The sequence below is a fragment of the Trichomonas vaginalis genome, chromosome VI (genome assembly GCF_026262505.1).
Source record: "Trichomonas vaginalis G3 chromosome VI, whole genome shotgun sequence".
Classification (NCBI taxonomy): Eukaryota; Parabasalia; order Trichomonadida; family Trichomonadidae; genus Trichomonas; species Trichomonas vaginalis.
In genome coordinates this window covers 1,670,314-1,691,012 of record NC_067208.1, presented here as the reverse complement: position 1 = coordinate 1,691,012, position 20,699 = coordinate 1,670,314, and the positions used below count along the sequence as shown (strand labels likewise).

The 20,699-nt window shown below is 31.3% G+C and overlaps 10 protein-coding genes across 10 annotated transcripts, besides 3 other annotated features; 3 read left to right on the top strand and 7 right to left on the bottom strand.

The window, feature by feature from the left end:
• Window positions 1-7,195: part of a mobile genetic element that runs on past the window's edge.
• Window positions 463-759, bottom strand: TVAGG3_0787380 (uncharacterized protein; the record flags this gene model as incomplete). The annotated part of the gene is made up of 1 exon (XM_051246658.1): window positions 463-759. One exon carries the CDS (start codon window positions 757-759, stop codon window positions 463-465), a length of 297 nt encoding a protein of 98 aa, XP_051082133.1.
• Window positions 959-2,264: a mobile genetic element.
• TVAGG3_0787370 (Mariner transposase) lies at window positions 1,041-2,168 on the bottom strand (the record flags this gene model as incomplete). The annotated part of the gene is made up of 1 exon (XM_051246657.1): window positions 1,041-2,168. One exon carries the CDS (start codon window positions 2,166-2,168, stop codon window positions 1,041-1,043), a length of 1,128 nt encoding a protein of 375 aa, XP_051082132.1.
• TVAGG3_0787350 (keratin-associated protein family) lies at window positions 2,689-3,732 on the bottom strand (the record flags this gene model as incomplete). Its single annotated transcript, XM_051246656.1, has 1 exon — window positions 2,689-3,732. The coding sequence occupies one exon, from the start codon at window positions 3,730-3,732 to the stop codon at window positions 2,689-2,691; it is 1,044 nt and encodes a 347-aa protein (XP_051082131.1).
• On the bottom strand, window positions 5,322-5,630 carry TVAGG3_0787340 (uncharacterized protein; the record flags this gene model as incomplete). The annotated part of the gene is made up of 1 exon (XM_051246655.1): window positions 5,322-5,630. The coding sequence occupies one exon, from the start codon at window positions 5,628-5,630 to the stop codon at window positions 5,322-5,324; it is 309 nt and encodes a 102-aa protein (XP_051082130.1).
• TVAGG3_0787330 (uncharacterized protein) lies at window positions 5,696-6,562 on the bottom strand (the record flags this gene model as incomplete). The annotated part of the gene is made up of 1 exon (XM_051246654.1): window positions 5,696-6,562. One exon carries the CDS (start codon window positions 6,560-6,562, stop codon window positions 5,696-5,698), a length of 867 nt encoding a protein of 288 aa, XP_051082129.1.
• On the bottom strand, window positions 6,603-7,052 carry TVAGG3_0787320 (uncharacterized protein; the record flags this gene model as incomplete). The annotated part of the gene is made up of 1 exon (XM_001298020.1): window positions 6,603-7,052. The coding sequence occupies one exon, from the start codon at window positions 7,050-7,052 to the stop codon at window positions 6,603-6,605; it is 450 nt and encodes a 149-aa protein (XP_001298021.1).
• A 1,125-nt stretch (window positions 7,196-8,320) lies between the features above and the next one.
• Window positions 8,321-11,491, bottom strand: TVAGG3_0787300 (surface antigen family; the record flags this gene model as incomplete). The annotated part of the gene is made up of 1 exon (XM_001298019.1): window positions 8,448-11,411. The coding sequence occupies one exon, from the start codon at window positions 11,409-11,411 to the stop codon at window positions 8,448-8,450; it is 2,964 nt and encodes a 987-aa protein (XP_001298020.1).
• A 5,097-nt stretch (window positions 11,492-16,588) lies between these two features.
• Window positions 16,589-17,191, top strand: TVAGG3_0787290 (protein of unknown function, DUF4106 family; the record flags this gene model as incomplete). The annotated part of the gene is made up of 1 exon (XM_051246653.1): window positions 16,589-17,191. A coding segment is annotated over one exon (603 nt), but the record flags the coding sequence as incomplete, so codon positions are not given.
• Window positions 17,192-17,963: 772 nt separating this feature from the next.
• Window positions 17,964-18,281, top strand: TVAGG3_0787280 (protein of unknown function, DUF4106 family; the record flags this gene model as incomplete). Its single annotated transcript, XM_051246652.1, has 1 exon — window positions 17,964-18,281. One exon carries the CDS (start codon window positions 17,964-17,966, stop codon window positions 18,279-18,281), a length of 318 nt encoding a protein of 105 aa, XP_051082127.1.
• Window positions 18,282-18,429: 148 nt separating this feature from the next.
• Window positions 18,430-20,699: part of a mobile genetic element that runs on past the window's edge.
• On the top strand, window positions 18,777-19,510 carry TVAGG3_0787270 (protein of unknown function, DUF4106 family; the record flags this gene model as incomplete). The annotated part of the gene is made up of 1 exon (XM_051246651.1): window positions 18,777-19,510. A coding segment is annotated over one exon (734 nt), but the record flags the coding sequence as incomplete, so codon positions are not given.

Sequence of the window (20,699 nt, the reverse complement as noted above, 5' to 3'; positions counted from 1 at the left end):
TCATCATTGTACGATTTATTGATATCAACATCTATAATAGTTAAATTTGAAATTTTATTTACTAATAAAGCCATACCAGTTTTCCTTCCTCTTCCTCCATCGTGTTTGAGGCAGTTATGTAAATCAATCTTGTTTTCACCAATTCTTTCGTTGAGGGTTTTAGTTTCTGCCGTAACTAATTCCTCAGCTAATGAATCAATAACTTTTTCATCAGAAACGATATAGTTGCTGTTGTTGTTTGTTGCTGTCATTTATATAGGAATAAAAAAATAAAAATAATTTTAAAACTAACTTTATTTTTGGACTGCATCAAATTTCCTGGACTGTTGTCAAAATGTCATGTTGTCAGTAATTTTAAGAGAAGTTAATTAACCAGGTGACACATGGTGACGTGGTGACACCTAAAAACCATTAACGATAAAATATATTTTTGGTCGTTTATGACAAAAATAAATGGTTCATTTACTCACAATATTTTTGTACAAAACGACCCCAAACTTTTAATTTCTTTTCTGCAGTTTCTAATGCTATCTTAGCGAGTTCATATTCTCTAAATTCTCTCTTTAAATCTTCTTGTTCCCATTGGTCTAGTTCGTATGGAGAATCTCTATAACCATAACATATCTCACGTTCATGTTCTAATTGTTTTTCGCACATTTTTCTAACTTCTTCTTCAAACAAAGGTTTAGCATTCTCTACTGTATCTTCGAGTTCTTCTTCATCTAATTTCTCATGAACTTTCTTGTCTATGGAGTCCATAATATCTTTGACATAAAATGCATACTTTACAGAGCACCATTCAGCAACAAAATGAACGAGGTCAGGATGTATGTAAATACCTTTGAATTCATTTATAACACCCTTAGTAAGTTCATAAAATGCTTGTTTTGAGGTCTAGCCACTTTTGGCTTGACCGTATTCGTTCATCCAAAACTCAAGAATTTCCTGCATTTTAGTATAGGGTGTCCAAAGGTGTGTTTAGCACAAACCTGAATACTGCGAATAGAAATAAACAAGTTACATATATATATAAAGTTTATTTAAATATAATCACCATTGGATTCAATCACGTGTTCGCAGCGATCGATCCAGGCTTGAAAGACACGCTTTATATCATCATGAGAAAATTGCTCAAATTGCTCTCTTACAAAATTTTCAAGATCATCTGGACTCGCGAATTCGCGTCCTTCAGCTCTCTTTTTTAGCGTGCCGAATAAATAAAAGTCAGAGGGTGCAATATCAGGTGAATAAATTGGGTTTGGAACAACTTTGACATTGTTTTCCACCAAGTAATTCATTACCTTATGACTTTTGTGAACTCTTGAATTATCAAAATGAATTGCAAACTTTTGTTTTTGTTGTTTGGATTTCTCAAACTCATCAGAATTGATAATTTGAGTAAGAACATTGTCAATTAGATACTGAGCATTCATCGTATTAGGTTTTTGAAGAATATCAATTGCGATGATGCCATTCACGCCCCAAAAAACCGACAACATCATCATTGGTGTGTCAATTTTTTTCTTCGGGAATGTTTGCGGATTTTCATCCTTCGGGATCCACATGATTTTGGCTTCTGTTGCATATTGAAACCAAGACTCGTCCCCTGTTACTAAAAAGCGAAACTTCTTGGATTGATACGCACCCAATATAGAGAGGAGCTCTTTCGAAGATTGGACTCTAGATTTTTTTTGAACTGAATTAAGGTTGTGCGGAACCCAACGTGTATACGCTAGTTTGTAGTTCAAATAATTGTGCAGATAATAACTGACTGTTGTACGTGGTATCTTTGTCATCTCCTCTATCCTTCTGAGTGATGCTCTTGGGTCTTTATCTAGCGCTTGAAGAATTGCTTTGATTTTTCTTTGATCCGGCGATTTTTTGTCAATTTTTATGATGGGCGCCTTTTTGTTCATGAAGTGATACATCCTAACATGATACGTTACAGTGGAATAGCTAGGAGCATCCATACCGAAGCATTTTACCAATGTCTCGTAGATTTTTTTACAGTCTTTGCATTTTTTTGCAAGAGCGAGGATGTTTTCTTTATGATTCATTAAAAAAATGAAAAAAATCCCGCCAAAATTTCCCGCGAAACCGCCTCTTGTCTCAAAATTCATTTTATATCCCGGCATGGCGCCAAAATACAACATACTCATCATATACATATATTCATATTTTTTATTATATATTTATAATCAGCATATATCTCCTTTAATAGTCTCATATAGAGCGCTGTGCTAAACGCACCTTTGGACACTCTATACTATTGAGAAATCTGTTTAAATGGTTTAACCTTCACGCTTCTCTTGCCATCTTTGTTGCATTAATGTAACCATCCTTGTCTCTACGTAAGACTTCAATACCATTATAAGTGCCTTTTGTGAATGTTTCGCCATTAGATTTGTTCGTGAATGTTTTTGCTTCGACTGACATTTCTGTTCTTACATACAAAATAAAAAAATAAAAATAAATTTAAAACTAACTTTATTTTTGGACTGCATCAAATTTCCTGGACTGTTGTCTAAATGTCATGTTGTCAGTAATTTTAAGAGAAGTTAATTAACCAGGTGACACATGGTGACGTAGTGACACCTTCAGTTATTCAAAAATAATTCATAAATGCCTTCCTCCTTTCGTACCTGTTGTCTAAATGTCATGTTGTTCGCTCTTTTGGAGCTCAGGACTTTAAGCAGCTCTGAACCATGCGAATACAGTCATATAAGGTGGCATGTAATCTTCACCCGAGCCTGTTGGATTTGTTGTGAAAGTGTGTGAATGATTTCCTCCTGGTTCAGTTTGTCGAAAAGTCTTTTTTGTTGAATCGTTATAAGCTGGAGATAAAACATCATGACCGGCTTCATAGTCTGAGTTGTATAATGGGTGGTCTCTTAATGAGTGTATATGGTCGCCAGAAAAGTTTGTCGTTCCTGTATGAGTGTGCGCGGGTAAGTTTGCTTCTTTAATTTTCTTTGAGCCTCCTGTTTGCTTTGAAGAGTTAGCACAGTATAAGAATTTGTTTACAATCTGCTGCCACGTACCAAAACCCAGAACTGTTGCGAGATTTGTTGAATTCATTGATGTATAAATAGAGCCTATAGGATATAATGTTTGAAGTATTTCAGTCTTTAATGTTTGAAGCTCTGTTTTATCTGCTTTCTTCTCTAACTCATCGTTAACATAAGTTTTATCTGCTTTAATGTCTAAACATCCTGAAACCCATTCTGTATCAGCTTTAACTTTAAAAGTCTCCAATGTCCATTCATGATACCATTCAACCTTTTCTTTAATTTCATTATCTTTTTCATCAACATAAACTAAATCTGCTTTCTTCATTAACTCACTATCCACATATTCCTTATCCACCTTCTTCATTATGTCATTTAGGAAACCTTCTATGAATTCCTCATTTAAATTAAATCTTCCAATCTTCAAAACTTTAGGAAATGCATTTAATGCGTAATATCTCTGTTCTTCTGGTGGAATTGATGTTATATCATCCGTTATTCCTTTAATTTTTGAATTCATAAATAAAATTTCTTTTATATTTGATATCACTGCACCACCTTTGCAAACGAATTCGAAATGGTCATTTTTCAATACTATCTCCAAATCTCCATATTTCAACCTTTGCGTTTGTTCTGCCGTCTTTGAATTATATGCATATATGGCGTATGTAATGATCTGAAGGACCTGGGCGCTTTGCGCCTTAAGTTGCTGTTGTTTAATCATTTATTACGATTTAAAAATAAATATTTAATCCGTTATCTCATCAGCTATTTTCTCTATTTGAAATTGCCATAATATTTCATTCATAAATTCTAAATCACAATCAAATAGGTCAGTTATTCTAAATTTAATATTTGATAAATCTTTTGAATGAAGAATAAATGAATTCCCGGATAATTGAAACGGATATGATAAAGAAAATGTGTTTAAGTTGATGGATAAAATGTTTTGTATTGATGGGTAAGAGTTAGGGTCTAATGTTTGATGTGAAAATCTCATTGGGGTATTAACTTTATCACATTTGATTAAAATGAAATTGGAACCAGTGTCAGAATACAAAACATCCCCAACATCTTTTTCAAAATTTAATATCCCCAACAATGAACGAAGATGAGGAGTACAAAATTTAATTTTCAGCGGAAATTTAATAAGGTTATTTATTTCATCAAGTTCAAAAAGTTTATCAGGTTTTGATTTAAAATTTTCTTCATACCATACGATAAATGATTCATTTAAATAACTTAAAATCATGTTAATATTCCATTTCGCTATCACATTATTTATATACATATCATACGTTTTTCATGGTCATCTTTAATAAATGATATATAATCTGAAGGGTCTAAAAGAATGGGATTAAATTTACCACTCACAGAAACGAGAGTAACATTATAAATTCCGCTAACTGTTAAATTTAATTCACAGTTATTATTCGAAATAATATTGATAATTGACATTTTTTATTACGATTAAAAATATGGTAAAGCGTTATTTTCCAGTGATAAATAAAACTAGAATAAGATTACCTCAAGAATTCATAAATTCAACGAATAAGAAATTCATTCATGTTATAAATTTTAGTGTTTTCAGAAAATATGAGTCGGTGTCATATTCATCAACAGGTTATATTTCACTTCATTCAAATTTAGTTCAATCAAACCCATATAATGACCATTTCATAAGATTTTCAGATGGTATTAAAAATGTAATTGATAGATTAAAATATGAACAGATTGACAATATCGAATTTTTGGAATTTTGGTTTAAATATCCCGATGGAAAAAAGATTGAAGTTAAAGATAAAGCTGATACTATAACAAAAACAATTACAATGACCGATCCGGATAGTGGGGAACAAAAAGAAATAAAACAAACGATAGAAACTGGTGAAAGGTCAATTATTATTGATTATGATTCAAAGGATTATTATTCGATAATGTTAATGCTTGAATATTAAATAGCCTTAACAAAGAATTTTTCAAGTGATATTTTATATTCATCAACTATTTTATTATAAATATCATTATATGTTAAATGAAGTTCAGTTGTTGTTCCGTTCTTTGATATCTTAATTGTGCTAATATCCTTTATAGGATTTATTTTTGCAACTGTTCCGCAGCATGAAACCTCATCATCTATGAAAAATTGAATCTTAACGTCTGAATCTTGAACATCACAAAGAATGGCGATAATGTGAATTAATGATTCATAAGGTAAAATAATTAAACCGGATTGATCAATTAAATTTATTATTGAATCATAATTATTAATTATTATATCACGGTAAATTTTCATTAATTCAGAATTAATGTCTATTTTATATGGGTTCTCGATGTTTGATGAAAGAGGCGGGGGTATGTTGGATAAGTGGGAATTTCAACAGGTTCTTTACCGGGTTCAGATAAAATGATTGGGTCTCCATCTTCTTTATTTTGCTCCTCCTCCTTTTTCGGTAAGTCACGAGTTAATAAATTTGGTTGAGTTGCTGACCTTGTTAATTCAGGGCTAACATTAACTTTAACATTTTGAATAATTCGTGATTTATCATCATTTACGTTATAACCAACCGTAATCTCTGCTTTTGCGTTAGTGTTCTTTTGACTAGTGAAACGTCTTCTCATTTATAATCGAATAAAAAAATATATTTAAACTTTTATTTTGCTGGAAGTTTTGAATCTATTATTCCCTATATTTGTTCTTGAAGTTGATTTTTAGCTGTTTCATTGTAATTAATAGACCTAATATATTCATTAATTGCATTCTTATAATCATCTGATTTCTCAAATTTTCTTTTATCTGATTCCTTAACTAAATCATAAGTTAAACCTTGTTGCTGATATAATGGTTTCTTAATTAAATCTTTGAATGCTTGAGATAAAGCACCTGATGCAATTCTTGCTACTATAATTGGTTGGAATTGATGTTTAAGTTCATCTTTAACATTTGCGAAAACTGGATCGAATAAAGCAACTTTAAAGAATTTCTTAGCTGAAATTTCAGGTCTAATATTTGCATATTGACCATCAAACTGGTTAGAATATCGTGGTAATCCATCCGGTCCCTCTTCAGTAGCATTTAATTCTTCATTGAAATAAGAATATGGATTATAACGGTATGAATTAATTGGCCCATTTTCACCTTCTCCAATGTATTGTTTAACAGCTTTTCCATTTTCATCAAACTGCATAGGATAACGTTCATTATATGCTTTACGTTTAGGATAATCAGTTATAGTTAATTTATAACCATTTATGACTTTAATATTACCTTGACCATCAGTAACGAAAACTTCATTTATACCATCAGGTTTTCCATTTGGACCCGTAATGTCTGCTTCGTGTGCTTCCCAATTTGGACCTTGACGTTTGGCATATGCTTGAGCTTCTGGTAATGTTAAAACGTTTCTCATTTGTTTAACATCTTTTTGAAGACCAGCAACAATATGAACTAATTCTTTCATTCCGTCTGGAACTTTCATAGTTCTATTATATGCACCCTTTTTGTTTGTTCCTTGTTTTAATGGAACCTGTAGAAGATTTGCTATTTCTGTCATGTTTAATTATAAATAAAAAATAAAAATTAATTATAAAAAGTTAATCAAATTTAACACTTCCTTTATTTAAATCAACTATTATTTTTCCATGTTCACCTAATTGCTGATATTGTGTGTAAAGTTCATTAATGCTCATTGGTAAATTCACTTGATAAAGCATAACGTTCAACTGTTGACGACTAAACCCACTGAAAATGAAAAGGGTTGATAGATTTGATTTAATGTTTGTGCTTAATGCTTTGAAGTATTGAACAGCCATGAAGAATGAACACTGAATGTGTCGACATTGAGTTAATAATTGATTAAAATATGATTTCTCATTTGTTATTAGTTTTGATTTCACTGCATCATCTAGAAAAATGAGTGAATGCAAAAATTCTCTATCAAAATTTGAAATAGAAAGTGTTTCAAATAATTCATCCCGTTGTTTATCAATAATTTTATCCTCTAATCCTTGCTTCTTGATTGTATTATATAATTCTTTATACATTAAAATTTTTTAAATAATCTTCTGCTTCTTCTTGTGATAAATAAATAATTGGAATTTTGATTAAATGCTTTAAAGATTCAAATGTATCATCTGAAGGTGAACCTGAACGGTTGATATAAATTAACACATGTGAATAGGGGGAATTTGATGTGTATTAAGAGGATATTGGATAAGCATGCAATATCTACGCTTATTATACAAACTTGAGTTTTGATGATTATCTTGAAATTAAGAATTTAGGTTTGGAATTTTCATGTATCATCACGGCTGTATGCATATAAACAGATGTAGAGTAGTATGGCTATCAAAAATAACCCAGTTTTATTGAAAAATACGGGTGCTACAAGTTAAATTTATGCTACGGAGTTATTTTTCCGACGTTAAATGGCCGTAGCAATTGAAAATTAAGGTATCAAGTTATTCTGCATGTGAAGACTTTTGTCTGAGAATAAATCATGATTTTTCAATTGCGATATCAAAAAAAAATATCATGAATTCGAACTTAATAAATTTCTCTATCTGGCAAAGTATATTACAACTTTGTTCGGTTGTCTATTATATTTTCTCTATCTTTATATGACATTTCAATTTTTGAATACAACCGTATCAATATTTGACGCATCACTAACTTGTTTTGGCATTTTAATTTTTTTGTATTTTATACAAATATTATATAATGATGAACCATCTCCAAACCGTCAATTTACAATTGGAACTTCCACCAAAATTGCAAAATTAAGATATTAATCTGCTCAATGCAGACTTTCATTTGAAATATTTATCAAATATCTGATTTATCCATCTCACAAAAAAATTGATTTCACAAAAAAAGATTACGGGCATTAGTGGTTATTTAATTGTTGCTACTGTTCAGAATCTTATTGCGGATTGATGAACAGAAACAGTAAATAGCATATTTAGCAACAAGAAATATCTAATCTTATATTGAGATCGGCCAGTTTACTAAACAAATGAACTCTATCTCCATAAATATGAAGATTGTCAAATGTAAATGTAATATATAAATGTCATTATCTTTCGGTACCGACTTTTTCGTAATTGAAGCCTAATGGTTCGAACATGTAAATATACATAGTATTTTACAATGAAATTATTATAGGAATTGAAATCTAAGCTCTTAGAAATTTTTATTAGAAATATAATCGAGTAATTATATGAAAATTGGCTTAATAACGATAAGGAAAAATGTTATATGTTTGATATATATTCAATCAAATGAAATAAATGAAGAATATTAATTGTGGATAGAAAATAATATTTTATTTAAACTAGATTTCATATTTTTTGTGTTATACTCCCATAAATTAAGGGGAATAAGATTTTTATATACGAAAAATATGATTTAGAGCTTAATAACAAAAAAAAATAATATAATTACCAAACAATACCAGGTTTGACGTAATAAGTTGGTCTCCTTCTGATACATTTACGGTCAACGAGCACAATTATACCGTAAATTACTAAACAAAGAGCAATTAAAATTTCTCTTAAATTAAAATCAACACAATCATGAAAAGTAAGTGCAGTAATATTCTCAACAAGAGAATCCGTGTCAATATAAGGAGGAGGCTCGTCAAAACTTGAATTCAGCAAATTTCTTACAATTTCTGACAAATTCGTGTAAATTCCGTCAACTTGGATCTGCTTGATGTTATTAGAAATTCGCCAAGTATTGAATTGCCTCGAATTATGAGTAAAATTAATTTCTATTTTCATAGGAACGGAATGTAATGAAGATACGTTCCTTATTATTCTCTTAGGCGTTGCTCCCATGAATGTTTCGCCTTTATAATTGCGGTTTACGTATGCAATTGCCTTAATTGGGAAACATCTTGGCCAATTCATATAAACAGAGCTGTTGTAGACTATCTCTGTTATTGCGGGACAATCATTAATGAACTGGCGATCGGTATTGATATAAGTTGTCGGCATAACTATAAGGGATAAAGAATGAAGATGGGAAAAAATGAATTTCGAGAGATATGCGTTATGTATCCTACTCATCTCGATCTCTTTAAGATAAGGACACCACATAATGGTGTTTGAAGCGAATTTTTGGACTCCTGGAGGGAAAACAATTTTTTGAATCGGATTCATGAAGAAAGAATAGGTTCCTGTCTCCGTCAACTTGTAGGGAAGCTTAACTAGATACAAATCTGTGGCTAAAAAGAACAATCCGTCCGGTATTTTGTGGATTTTTGTTTCAGATAAGTCAATTTCTCGTAATTTGGAGCATGCAAAGCATTGAGTTCCGATCTCTGATAATGACTCATTAAATTTAATGTACTGAACTCCTGTTCTGAAGAAAGATTCAACATTTAAAATTTCAAATTCTTCCGGAAGAGAAAGATTTACGAGGGAAATCGTATTCTTGAATGCTTTCCTTGCAATATATTTGCATTGTGTCACTTCCAAATTGATTGAAACAAGAGATAAACATGCCATAAAAGATTTCGTGCCAATGTGATCAATATTCTTACTTAGTTTAACAGTAACTAATTTGGATCTCTTAAATGCAGATCCTTCAATCCTTTTACAACAGTCTGGAAGAATAATTTCGTTTAATCCCGATCCAAAGAAGCTCTTTTTAGTAATATTAACAACAGATGTGTCATTTAGATTGATATAATTCAGTTTCTCGCAGAAACCAAACGCTAAATAACAAATTTGTTTAATATTTGGTGATAATTTTAAATTTTGAATTGAAGAATAATAAAAAGCCATCTTTGATATGGTTGTCATTGTCTTAGGAATAATTACTGTTGTTACAGAACTGTATTCGAACGTAGATTCCCCAATTTCTTTTAATTGTGTTGAAGAAAGGTTTATTTCATTCAATTGGCGACAGTTACTAAATATCTGTTTCCCAAATGTCTTGATATTCTTATGAAATGTTATATTTCGTAGTTCTGTATACGCCAAAGAAAGATCTTCAAAATTTTTCATGGTTTTAGGGAGTTTTAGCTCCATCAATGAGAAGCACTTGTAGAATGTGCATTGTGGTAGTGTTTCTAACTGTGTTTTCGATAAATCAGCTGAAATTAAATTTCGATTTTGGTAAAAAACATTTTTCTTTAATGAATTAACTGATTTTCTTAGAACTACAGATATCAATGTTGAGTTTTCGAAAGCTCCAAGTCCGATTTTCGAAACTGAATCTGAAAAATCGCAACTAATCAAAGAATTACAGCAACTAAACGCAAATTTAGAGATGGAAACACTTTGTGAACTGTTAAATTCAATTGTTTGAATGGAAGAAGAGTAAAAAGCAAATTTCCGAATTTTTGAAATTTTATTTGTGAAAATTATTGAAGAAATCTGCGAAAAAGCAAAAGCCCATTTACCTATTGATGTTGTTATATCATTAAGAACTACTGTTTCCAATGATTTACAGTTAGAAAACGAATATTTCGGAATAAATGTCACTTTTGACTGTTTTAGATCAACTTTCTTTATATCTGTACAATTGTAAAAGGCGCATGGCCCTATTTTTTGAATATTTTCAAAAGTGAAGTTCAATATCCCTGAATTTGCGAACGCCCGCTCTTCTATTTGATTCGGAAAGCCGAACATTATGAATTCTTGAAGTTTCTTGTCATTTTCAACAAAAGATTTCGGAATTACTGAAAAATATATCTGAAATGAAACTTTTTTCAAGCGTGAACAGTTCATAAAACAACCTTCTGATATTGAGGTGACCGTGTTTGGTAAATTGGCTGATGTAATTCCTGTATTACTCAAAGAATATTTGCCTAAAGGTCCAACTAAGTTAAAAATGGGAAAAGAACTTAAAATCTCACAGTTCTGGAAAGCACCATCCTCAACAGTAAACGTGGAATCACTTTTAATCATCTGTAATGACGAGCAATTTAAAAAAGAATATTTTCTAAAAAAATTCAAAGAAATCGGTAAGATAATATCGGATAAAGCTCGGCAGTTGCAAAATGTATACTGTTCAATTGATTGGATTTGAGTATCTGCGATATTGACGTATTCTAATTTTTGACAATTGAAAAAACAAGAATCTCCTATGAAAAGTACTGTCTTTGGTAATTTTATTGTTTCTACTGATGAAGATTTAAAGCATTCTCTATCGATTTTTGTAATTTTGTATTTTTTGAATTCAATTTCGACTTCTTCGGGCATATCGACTCTAAAATCCTCTGTTTTGTATTTTTTGGTTGGTGAATTTAACAGTTTTTTGATTGTAACTTCATCGGAATCTGAAATTATTTCAACATTAAAATGCAAATTATTAATGATAATATCTCGTCCTGCATTATGATTGACTTCTTCTGGGTTACATATCACGTCAGTAAGGAAAAGCGATAACAGCATGGATGTGAAAAAAAAATTGGAAAACAGAAATAAAAATAAAATGTAGATATTTATAAATTGAGAGGAAAACGATTAATTTTAAACCATTTTGTCACAATACTTCGAAATTATTTATGGAATAAGAATTGTAACTCTTTTCTGCAGATTGTGTTTTCAAATTTAAGAGTAAAAAGCAATTTTTTGATTTTGCAGTTAAGGGTCCACTGTAAAAATTGAAAGTCTCTCAAAATTGAGAGGCGATTTGCAAATAATCGTTATCGTTTTTTCGAAAATCCACTTTTCCTAGTGTTCTGATTAATATTTTGTGAATGTAACAATGAATTATATGTTTTAATAAGATGATAATATATTCTATCACTTCAAATCACATAAAAATTGCAAAATCAGCGAGTTTTATAAGAACATGATTTTTTCCTATTTTTTTGCTTCTGGATGCGTGTTTTGAAAAATAGATATTTTCGAATTTTGATTTTATTATAAGTATGAATTTGATATTAGGAATTTTTTGACCTATTTCCAATCATTAATTCCTAAGTTTTTCTAGGAATTAAATTGAGAAGAAATTAGGAAATTCGCTTTAATGCCATTACATACTAATATTGTGATGCATGTAGTTTATATTTAAAGAGGCTAATGTCGGAATATCGTGCATTTTATAAAAAATTCAAAGAATTGACAATTGGATAGCACAAATTTAATTCTCCAGACAAAGTATTATTGCTTATTAAGGATGTCAATTTGGAAGAAAAGTGAGAAAATTCCTAAAATGCTAAAAATGAATTTTCCAAACATATTTTTTTATCTCATTTTTTTGATTTTGAAAAAAATTTGGAGAGAAGCTCTCTTCGTTTTTGAATTTTATCACGATGGTTTTAAAGTATATTAGACACATGTATTGGTATTACTATTTTTGTATATTTTGAGAGAAAATCCCTAAAAAGTGAGAAAATCTAAGACGGTTTGAGAAAATATATAAACTATTGAAAATTTGAATTAAACTTCTAATTTGGAAAAAAGAAATTTGGAAAGAAGAAAATTCAAAAATCGAGATTTAGACTCAGCATCAAATGGAGAACAAAATGTTTCTTCATATGAAGGAAAAAAATTTTCTTGTGAAGAAATAGAGTTTTTAAAATTTTATTGTATGTAATGAAATAAACAAATATTAAAATTATTTTTTGATAACAAGAAAATTCCCAACAGAAAATATTTGAGACAAAGAAAAAAAGAAAATTGAAAAATATTACTCTTCTTTATATTTCATGAGATTTTAAATTTATTCTCATAAAATTGACAATTTTATACGTTTAGATGAAAATAAGTGATTTTGGTTGAAATAGAAATTATTATTTGCTTACAGCTATCAAATAGATTTTTGCTATTTTGATTAAAATTTGTTAATCAAATTAATAAATTTTTTCTAAATATCTTAAATATCTGGATCACTCACATATACAATGAATTGAACGATAAAAATAATACAAACTCAACTAAGTTTCCTGTCTTTCAACTAAAAAAATTATGCAAATTAAATTAAATTGTTTATTCAAATATAAAACAAAGATGAAGTAATTACAGTTATCATAAACTTTATGAATAACTCTGTAATTGGTTCAGATTTTCGTAAAAATATTTTTATTAAAATCGATAAGAATATGTTTACCTACTATCATCACATATCTATAAACAAGAGTAGAGTGATTTTTATCATCGAAACTTTTTAAAAGCTGTAAGCTGGAAGGAAAAATCTTGTTTTTTCTGAGTTAGTTGTAGAACTATTGATGCACGAGTTATCATTGTGATGTAGAAGGATGTCAATGTACTGACTGAAGGATATGAAGTGAATTGAATTTCATTGCATTTCAATTTGATCAAAATTTGTTGAAATGATATGAATGTGTCAACATCTGTATCACTCTCTTTCACTCCTTCCCTATTCTTTCGAGAACGAAGCTAGCTCAGCTTTCGCTGAGCGAATTGACACTTTTGATGTCCTAAACGTACATGCTCTCAAATTTATCGAAAAAATTATACCACCTAAACTAGTATATTCTTATTTTAAATATGATATTATCCTTAGAATCCACACTAGAATATATTTAAATCAACTTTTAAAAAAGTTCGAATCCTGCGCGTCTCACTTTTTAAATTTTCGAAAGGAAAATTATATTCTCCTAAAATGAAAACAATTTTCCGAATTGACATCCTTATGCTTATATATTCAAAACATTATCCTTAGTTTTGAAATGTTGGCAAAAAATTTTCGTGTTATTTTTTGTGTTTCAGCATAAATTATGTATTTACTTATGAAAGATAAGCATTTTATTCATTATCATAAAGATATACCATAACAAATTGATAACATTTTAAAAAAGTGTATTTTAGTGTGTATTATTCTGGCCAATGCTCATTTTTAAACGATTTAATATTGACCATATCAATAGCCGACTCAATGTAAAAATTTAGATATTATTTTTTTCATTATTCAAACTTTGATAAATTTTAGTATAATAAATGATTTTGTTTCGTGTATGATACAGAAATGAAAAGCTTAATTAATATCATTTTGCATTTTTTCAAGAATGTTAGAGTACATCTACATTAAAAAATCGGATTCGAATTGCGATACTGCATCAAATTGTTGCACATCCGATAAGGATCTCAAAAGAGTAAAGTTAATTTTTTTGTGTTTTTTAAAGTTTTGGGCCTTAGTAAAAACACCATCTTGAGCAATATTTTTGGGATGACGATAGGCCTTATTTGGCCTTACAGTGGACCCTTAAAATGCATCTCTATGTGCTTAACATATGTCATTACTTTATTCAGCTATAAAAAGATTTATATTATCCCAAAATTATTAAAAATCATCGAAATTGAAAGTGGAAATCTGAAAATTATCCGACATTTCAATGAAATTTAGTTGTCTAATTTGATAAAAATGGTATCAGAATTGATATGCATTTATACATGATTTCTCAAATTAGAAATAATATTGAGTTGTAAACTCTCAATATTTGATTTAACAGAGCAAGTATTTTGAATTCTTTTTGGCAAATATGTTAAGGTGTTCCCCTTTTCTTGTTCTATCATGAATATTGAAGAACATTGAAATTTTGATTTTTATACTTATGAAGTATTTAGCAAAAGAACAAAATTTATGGATAACTTGGATATGAAATTACCCCTGCATTTATCTATATATAAGGAACAATTATAAAGGATATCTAGTTAGCTCTTGTTTGTGTTTATTGGAGATACAGCAATACAGAGATAGGAATTATCCTGATAAAGAGAATTATATTTGGATGTTTTCTCACAAAATGCAGTAATAATTGGTTTGTTTGAAGTCAAATTATCATTATATGATTTTTTAACTATTACTTGTTGAGTTCCATCAATGTAAAATATTTTCCCATCTCTAAGATCACCTAAAATCGAACATCCATTCAAGGTCAAATTACTTAGAATTTATATTACTCCCTTTGAAAAATCATTTTGAACATCATGGAAAAAATGTTATAATTCTAAGATGTGATGCATTATTAAAAAAAAAAAAGAAAAAAAAAGGGAGTGGGGCCTCCAGGCACTTCGTGCCTTCTAGCCCTGAAGATGTTTATTATAAATGATTTTTTTTTCTTGGGATGGCCTTCCAGGCACTTCGTGCCTTCTAGCCCATAAAAAATTTTGCACAAGACCCAAGAGGAGGACCGGAGCCCCAGCCGACCAGCCGTTGACTTTTTTGTTTCACTTTTCACAAATTATATATGTTTTCATGTTTTGTCAAGATTTCTTCGTAATGAGTGTAAATGACCCAAAAATAATGTTTAGGGTAGAATGTTAGATCTAACATGTTTTCTAACATGTTTTCTAACCTCATGAATTTGTCAAGATTTCTTCGTAAATGTTTTGTCAAGATTTCTTCGTAAATGTTTTGTCAAGATTTCTTCGTAATGAGTGTAAAGGACCAAAAAATAATGTTTAGGGTAGAAGGTTAGATCTAACCTCTTTTCTAACCTCTTTTCTAACCTCTTGAATTTTCAAGACTTCTTCTTCGTACATGTTTTGTCAAGACTTCTTCATCGTACATGTTTTGTCAAGACTTCTTCATCGTAAATGTTTTGTCAAGACTTCATCGTAATGAGTGTAAAGGACCAAAAAATAATGTTTAGGGTAGAAGGTTAGATCTAACCTCTTTTCTAACCTCTTTTCTAACCTCTTGAATTTTCAAGACTTCTTCTTCGTACATGTTTTGTCAAGACTTCTTCATCGTACATGCTTTGTCACTTTTCGGGTAAAAACATTTTTATTATTATATATAAATGAATTTTACAAAACCACCGTTACCGTTCTTTGGAAATAAGAGTAAATGTAAAGATATTATATTGAGAGAACTTAAGAAACTACCGAATGGTCTAACATTTGTAGATTTGTTCGGTGGAAGTTTCTATATATCCCATTTGTGCCATATAATATTCCCAGACTCAAAGATTATATGCAATGACTTCGACAACTATATGGACCGTCTCAAACATATACCAGACACAAACAATATATTGAAAGAGTTAAAAGAAAAGATACCTATAGGTAAGATGGAACGTATACCATTAGATAAGAAAAATATTGTGAGAGAGGTTTTGAAAAAAGCAGAATATATAGACTGGGATAGTATATCTGCTAGACTATTATATAGTGGTTCTATAAGAGTTCATGACATTGAAACACTTATGTCAAAAGTTTTATATCTTAACTATACAAATGTTTTCAAAGAGGACATAGAAAAATATATTGAGGGTATAGAGTTTGTGAGATGTCATTGGACAGAGTTGTATGAAAAATATAAAGACAAGGAAAATGTTTTCTTTATAGTGGACCCGCCGTTCTATAACACATGGGATTTTCAATACCAAGTAGACTGGACTTTGAGAGACTCTTTAGAAACTTTAGACGTTATACATAACCATCCATGCTTTTACTTTACATCCGATAAAAGTGGTTTGGAAACCGTTATGAGATGGTTAGAGGACATACATGACTATGAGTTTATATATGACAAGATAGAATATGAGAGAGGACGGTTATTTTACAAAACTGACAACACTTTGACCGAGTAGTTTTTTGTGCTGAACAAAAAGTGTCATATAAACATCTGTCAAAAACCGTTTTTTACTTCACTTAAAATGCCACGTAAGCTACGTAAGAATATACGTAAGAGGAAGAGAGCATTGAAACATCCAATAGTAAAACTGACACCACAACAACAGTTGCAACAACAAATTATGAATGACCCCACTATGTTGCAACAAATGTCAAGCAACCCTATGCTTTTAAACCGAGTTATTGGTGCACAGAGTGGAGGTTTAAGAGCGGCACTTTTAGCGAAAATGGCAGGCTATGGTGGAGCTGCAGACGGAACAGCTTATAACCCTCAAAGTCAAATGAATTTGAGTTCACTCAAAAATCAAATAACAGATGTCAAAAAGTCAAACATAGACATACAGAAACAAATAAGTGAAAACGAAAAGAAACTAGAATATGACAGACACACAAAGAAACTCAATGAGTTAAACGTAGAGAAAAAGAAGAAAGAAGAACAACTGAAAGAACTAAGTACAGAGGAATATGCGAAAAAAGTGTCAGAAAAAGCAGCAGAAGTAGCAAAAATGGAACAAGATGTTATAAATTTGAAAAACCATACTACTCAATATAAAGTACTGAAAGATGAAGAAATAAAACAAAAAGCCCTGAAGACATATATGGATAGCGATGAGTATAAAAAAGAAAGTTGAAGCAAATGTAAAGGCAGAAAAACTTTTACAGTTGCAAAACCAAACCGTACAGTATGAAAACTTAGCACAAGAGAGTAAAAATAACGACGCAGCCATGCAAAAGGCAATGAAAAGCGCAGAATATATAAAAGCTAATAATGACTGGTTAGATGCCCAAGCCAACGCTAAAGCAGCCCAACTTATAGGGTCAATAAGGACAAAAATACAAGCGGATGAAGACAGTTCAAATGAAGCTTTAATGAATGCTGACTTTAAGAACGCCTTCGAAGCTCTTCATAGTAAGGTGAAACTAGTGAACGACTTCTCATCTGGAAAGAAACTGAAGTCTGAAGGTTTCGACAACGAGTTAAGAGAAGTAGCACAAAATATAACGAAAATAACAGATGCAGCAACGAGACAGGCAGTTCAAAGTGCCTATGACGCCGTTAGAGCAACTGTTGTGGAAAGTCAAGAAAAAGAGTTACAACAGACCAAAACAGACCTAGTAAATGCTTTCTTAAAAACGAAAAGTCAGGTAGGACATTATGCTGCAGATGGAACATATGTGCCAGCTGGTGGAACTTATATACCACCAGATGAGGTACAAGAAACTCCACAGGAAGAAGTTCAGATACAACCAGACATGGAAGAAATAGTTCAGCAACAACAGCTAGAAGAGCCTGAAGGAAACGAACAAGTCCCTCCTTTGGAAACTACAGAAATAAATGACGCAAGACTGAAACATTGGGTAAAAGCTTTCCCATTCACAAAAGATATTATTGGTAACATGGAAAGAAAACCAGAATGGCTACAAAAACATATATTTGGAAACGAGCTTATTCCATATGGACAAGCTCTGTTTGAAGAGCTTGAACCGGAAACTCAGGAAAGAGTCATGCAAACAATACGCGAAGACTCAAATACAAACTATGACAAAATCTTTCTAGGATATAGGTTACCTGAGATGGGCGACCAGAGCCCAAAGGCAAAAAGGACATGGGAAATTTACAACATACTAGGTGAACATGAGGCAAAGATGCAACAACTTGAAGCAGAGGGCAAGTTACCAAAAGCGACACCAAAGAAGAAGAGTAGAACAAAGTGAAAATAGTGAAGAAGTAACTTCATCTAGTGAAAGTAGTGGCAATGAAGGAAAAAGAAGAGTTAAAAACTCAGTCAGGAAGAAAGTAAAGCTTGGTCCGAGTGGGTTCTATTATGATATATAAATCCAACTATTCTATATTTTTACCCATATGAAATGTACGCCGCTCAGAATATAACGCCAACAGTTTTGGATGCCATGAACGGAAATGTTTCCGAATGGTATAACGAATGCGACAATGCCATTAGAAGGTCAGAAATAGTTCCTGGAACTTACGAATATACAACTGCTGTTTCTTATGGAAACGTAGGTGAGTTTGGAGAAGGTTCTTCAACAACAGTAGATATTGCTTGCGACAGGTTTCATATTATTTCTATTGACAACTCATTCTTATACGTGGAACAAGACATTGAAATAAAACCTTCTGCCAAGTTGTCTGACAAGAAAGGTTGCAATGGAATTTTCTATGTCGGATACCAATATGCTCCAGAAGTTTTTATGGGATATAAGATATATTCTAACTCTGACTTAGTTCAAACAGTAACATGGGCAAACTATGAATGGTTCGCTTTGAGAAACTCAGTACAACCACAAGCTAGAGAACAAACAGACCAGTATGCAAATATTGAGAAAATAAGAAGACTTGACCCTAACGTTCCAGGAGTTTATGTTAACCTTTCTGGACAAACTGCAGCAGCAGTAACCAAAGTAAAACTGAAACTTAGAGTTCCTTTGTCATCTTTCCTCATCTTCAGGTTTTTAAGATACTTGCCAAACTGGGCAGGAAAAATTTCTATCGAACTTACTCCAAGCAAAAATAACTTAGTCATTGCACCAACACAAGACCCATTCACTATTACAGACGTAAAGGGAACAAATCAAACATCATTCGCCGAATTTTGCAAAGACAAAGTTGACTTAGACTTTGGTTTCTCAAACTTCAACAATGAAGTAAACTATTATTTCAATGCTGCTGGAACTGCTTGGGACCCAGTTAAGTTTACATGCGAAAAGTTTGAATGCAAGAGAATAGAAAGCAGACTTGCAGTCTATATGTTGGACCCAGATATTTCAAATGCTTTAGCTGCCAAATATATTGCAGTTCCACTTATGTTCCCTATACACCAAATATCTGTCAAAGACTTTGCAGGTGAAGTTGGAAACCAAAGTGCTGACCCAGGTGCAAGAACAGATATTGCTTTAACAACTGCAATGAAACATGCAGATACTATGTTTGTACTGTTCAGACGAACTATAAATGACTATTCTTGTTTCTACAACCCCGGTATTAAATATCATATAAACATAGATGGCAAATATTATCCAAGAGAAGAATATTCTACAGTTGAGGATATGAGGTCATACAACTTGACATTAGATGCTATGAACTTTAACAACAACTTCACAACAACCATTAACCCTGAAATGCAAAGTTCTATTATGCCATATGTGAAAGTATGGACTCATACAGGAGGTCAAAAAACTCAATATACAAATGGAGACCGTTCAAACTTTTGGCTTGGCATTCCATTTGCTGACTCAGAAGACTTTATGGGTGGTATTTCAACTGTTGGTACTGTACAAATACAATATACTGGTGACAGAGACGGTCCAGATGAACTGAGAGCAAAGAAGTTTACAAAACCAATAGCACTTTTCACGGAAGATGCTCTTTGAAGATTCGTTCGATGAAACCTGCTGGGGCTCCTCAGATTGGCATAACGACAGCTTCCATCGAGCAGATTTTGGCAGCAGGTCAGTAAGTTGTTCTTGAACTGACTTCTCTCCGTCAAATATTGACAGTACGCCAGTTTTGACATAATATTGTAAGATAAACTTTTTTAGAAATATCTGTAAGTTTTGTTGTTATATTTTTGTCAACGTCAAGAACTTTCACCATTTCAGTTATACCAACTTTCTTTGCTTTATGAAAATATTTAGGTTCAGCAAGGACTGCTATTCTATAACATTTACCATTGTTTGTATAAAGAACTATTCTGTCAATGTATTTGTATTGTTTGTGTGTGTAAACTTTGTTCTGCTTCAATTCGAAGAGATACTCGAATACGTCCATCTTTTTATTCTAAGTAAATGTCATTTCCGAAAAATAGAAGCGTGAGTGTTTCAAAAGGTTTAATGGCGGTGGCAGATGTGAAGTTAAATTCACCAACTCAAACAAACAGTCAAAGTGTTGTTGTCAATGTCAAAGACAGAGATGTTGAAGTGGGGAAACCATACGAAGACGAAGATGGTATAAACAATTGTTCCTGTAAAAGAACAACCAACATATCCTGAAGTTAGCAGAGACTTAAGTTCTGTTGCAGATATTCGAAACGACTACCAACAACTGAAAGACAAACTTCAACTCAGGAGAAGATTTGTCAAGCTTTAAGTATAATGTTAAACTTGGTCGAACACAAC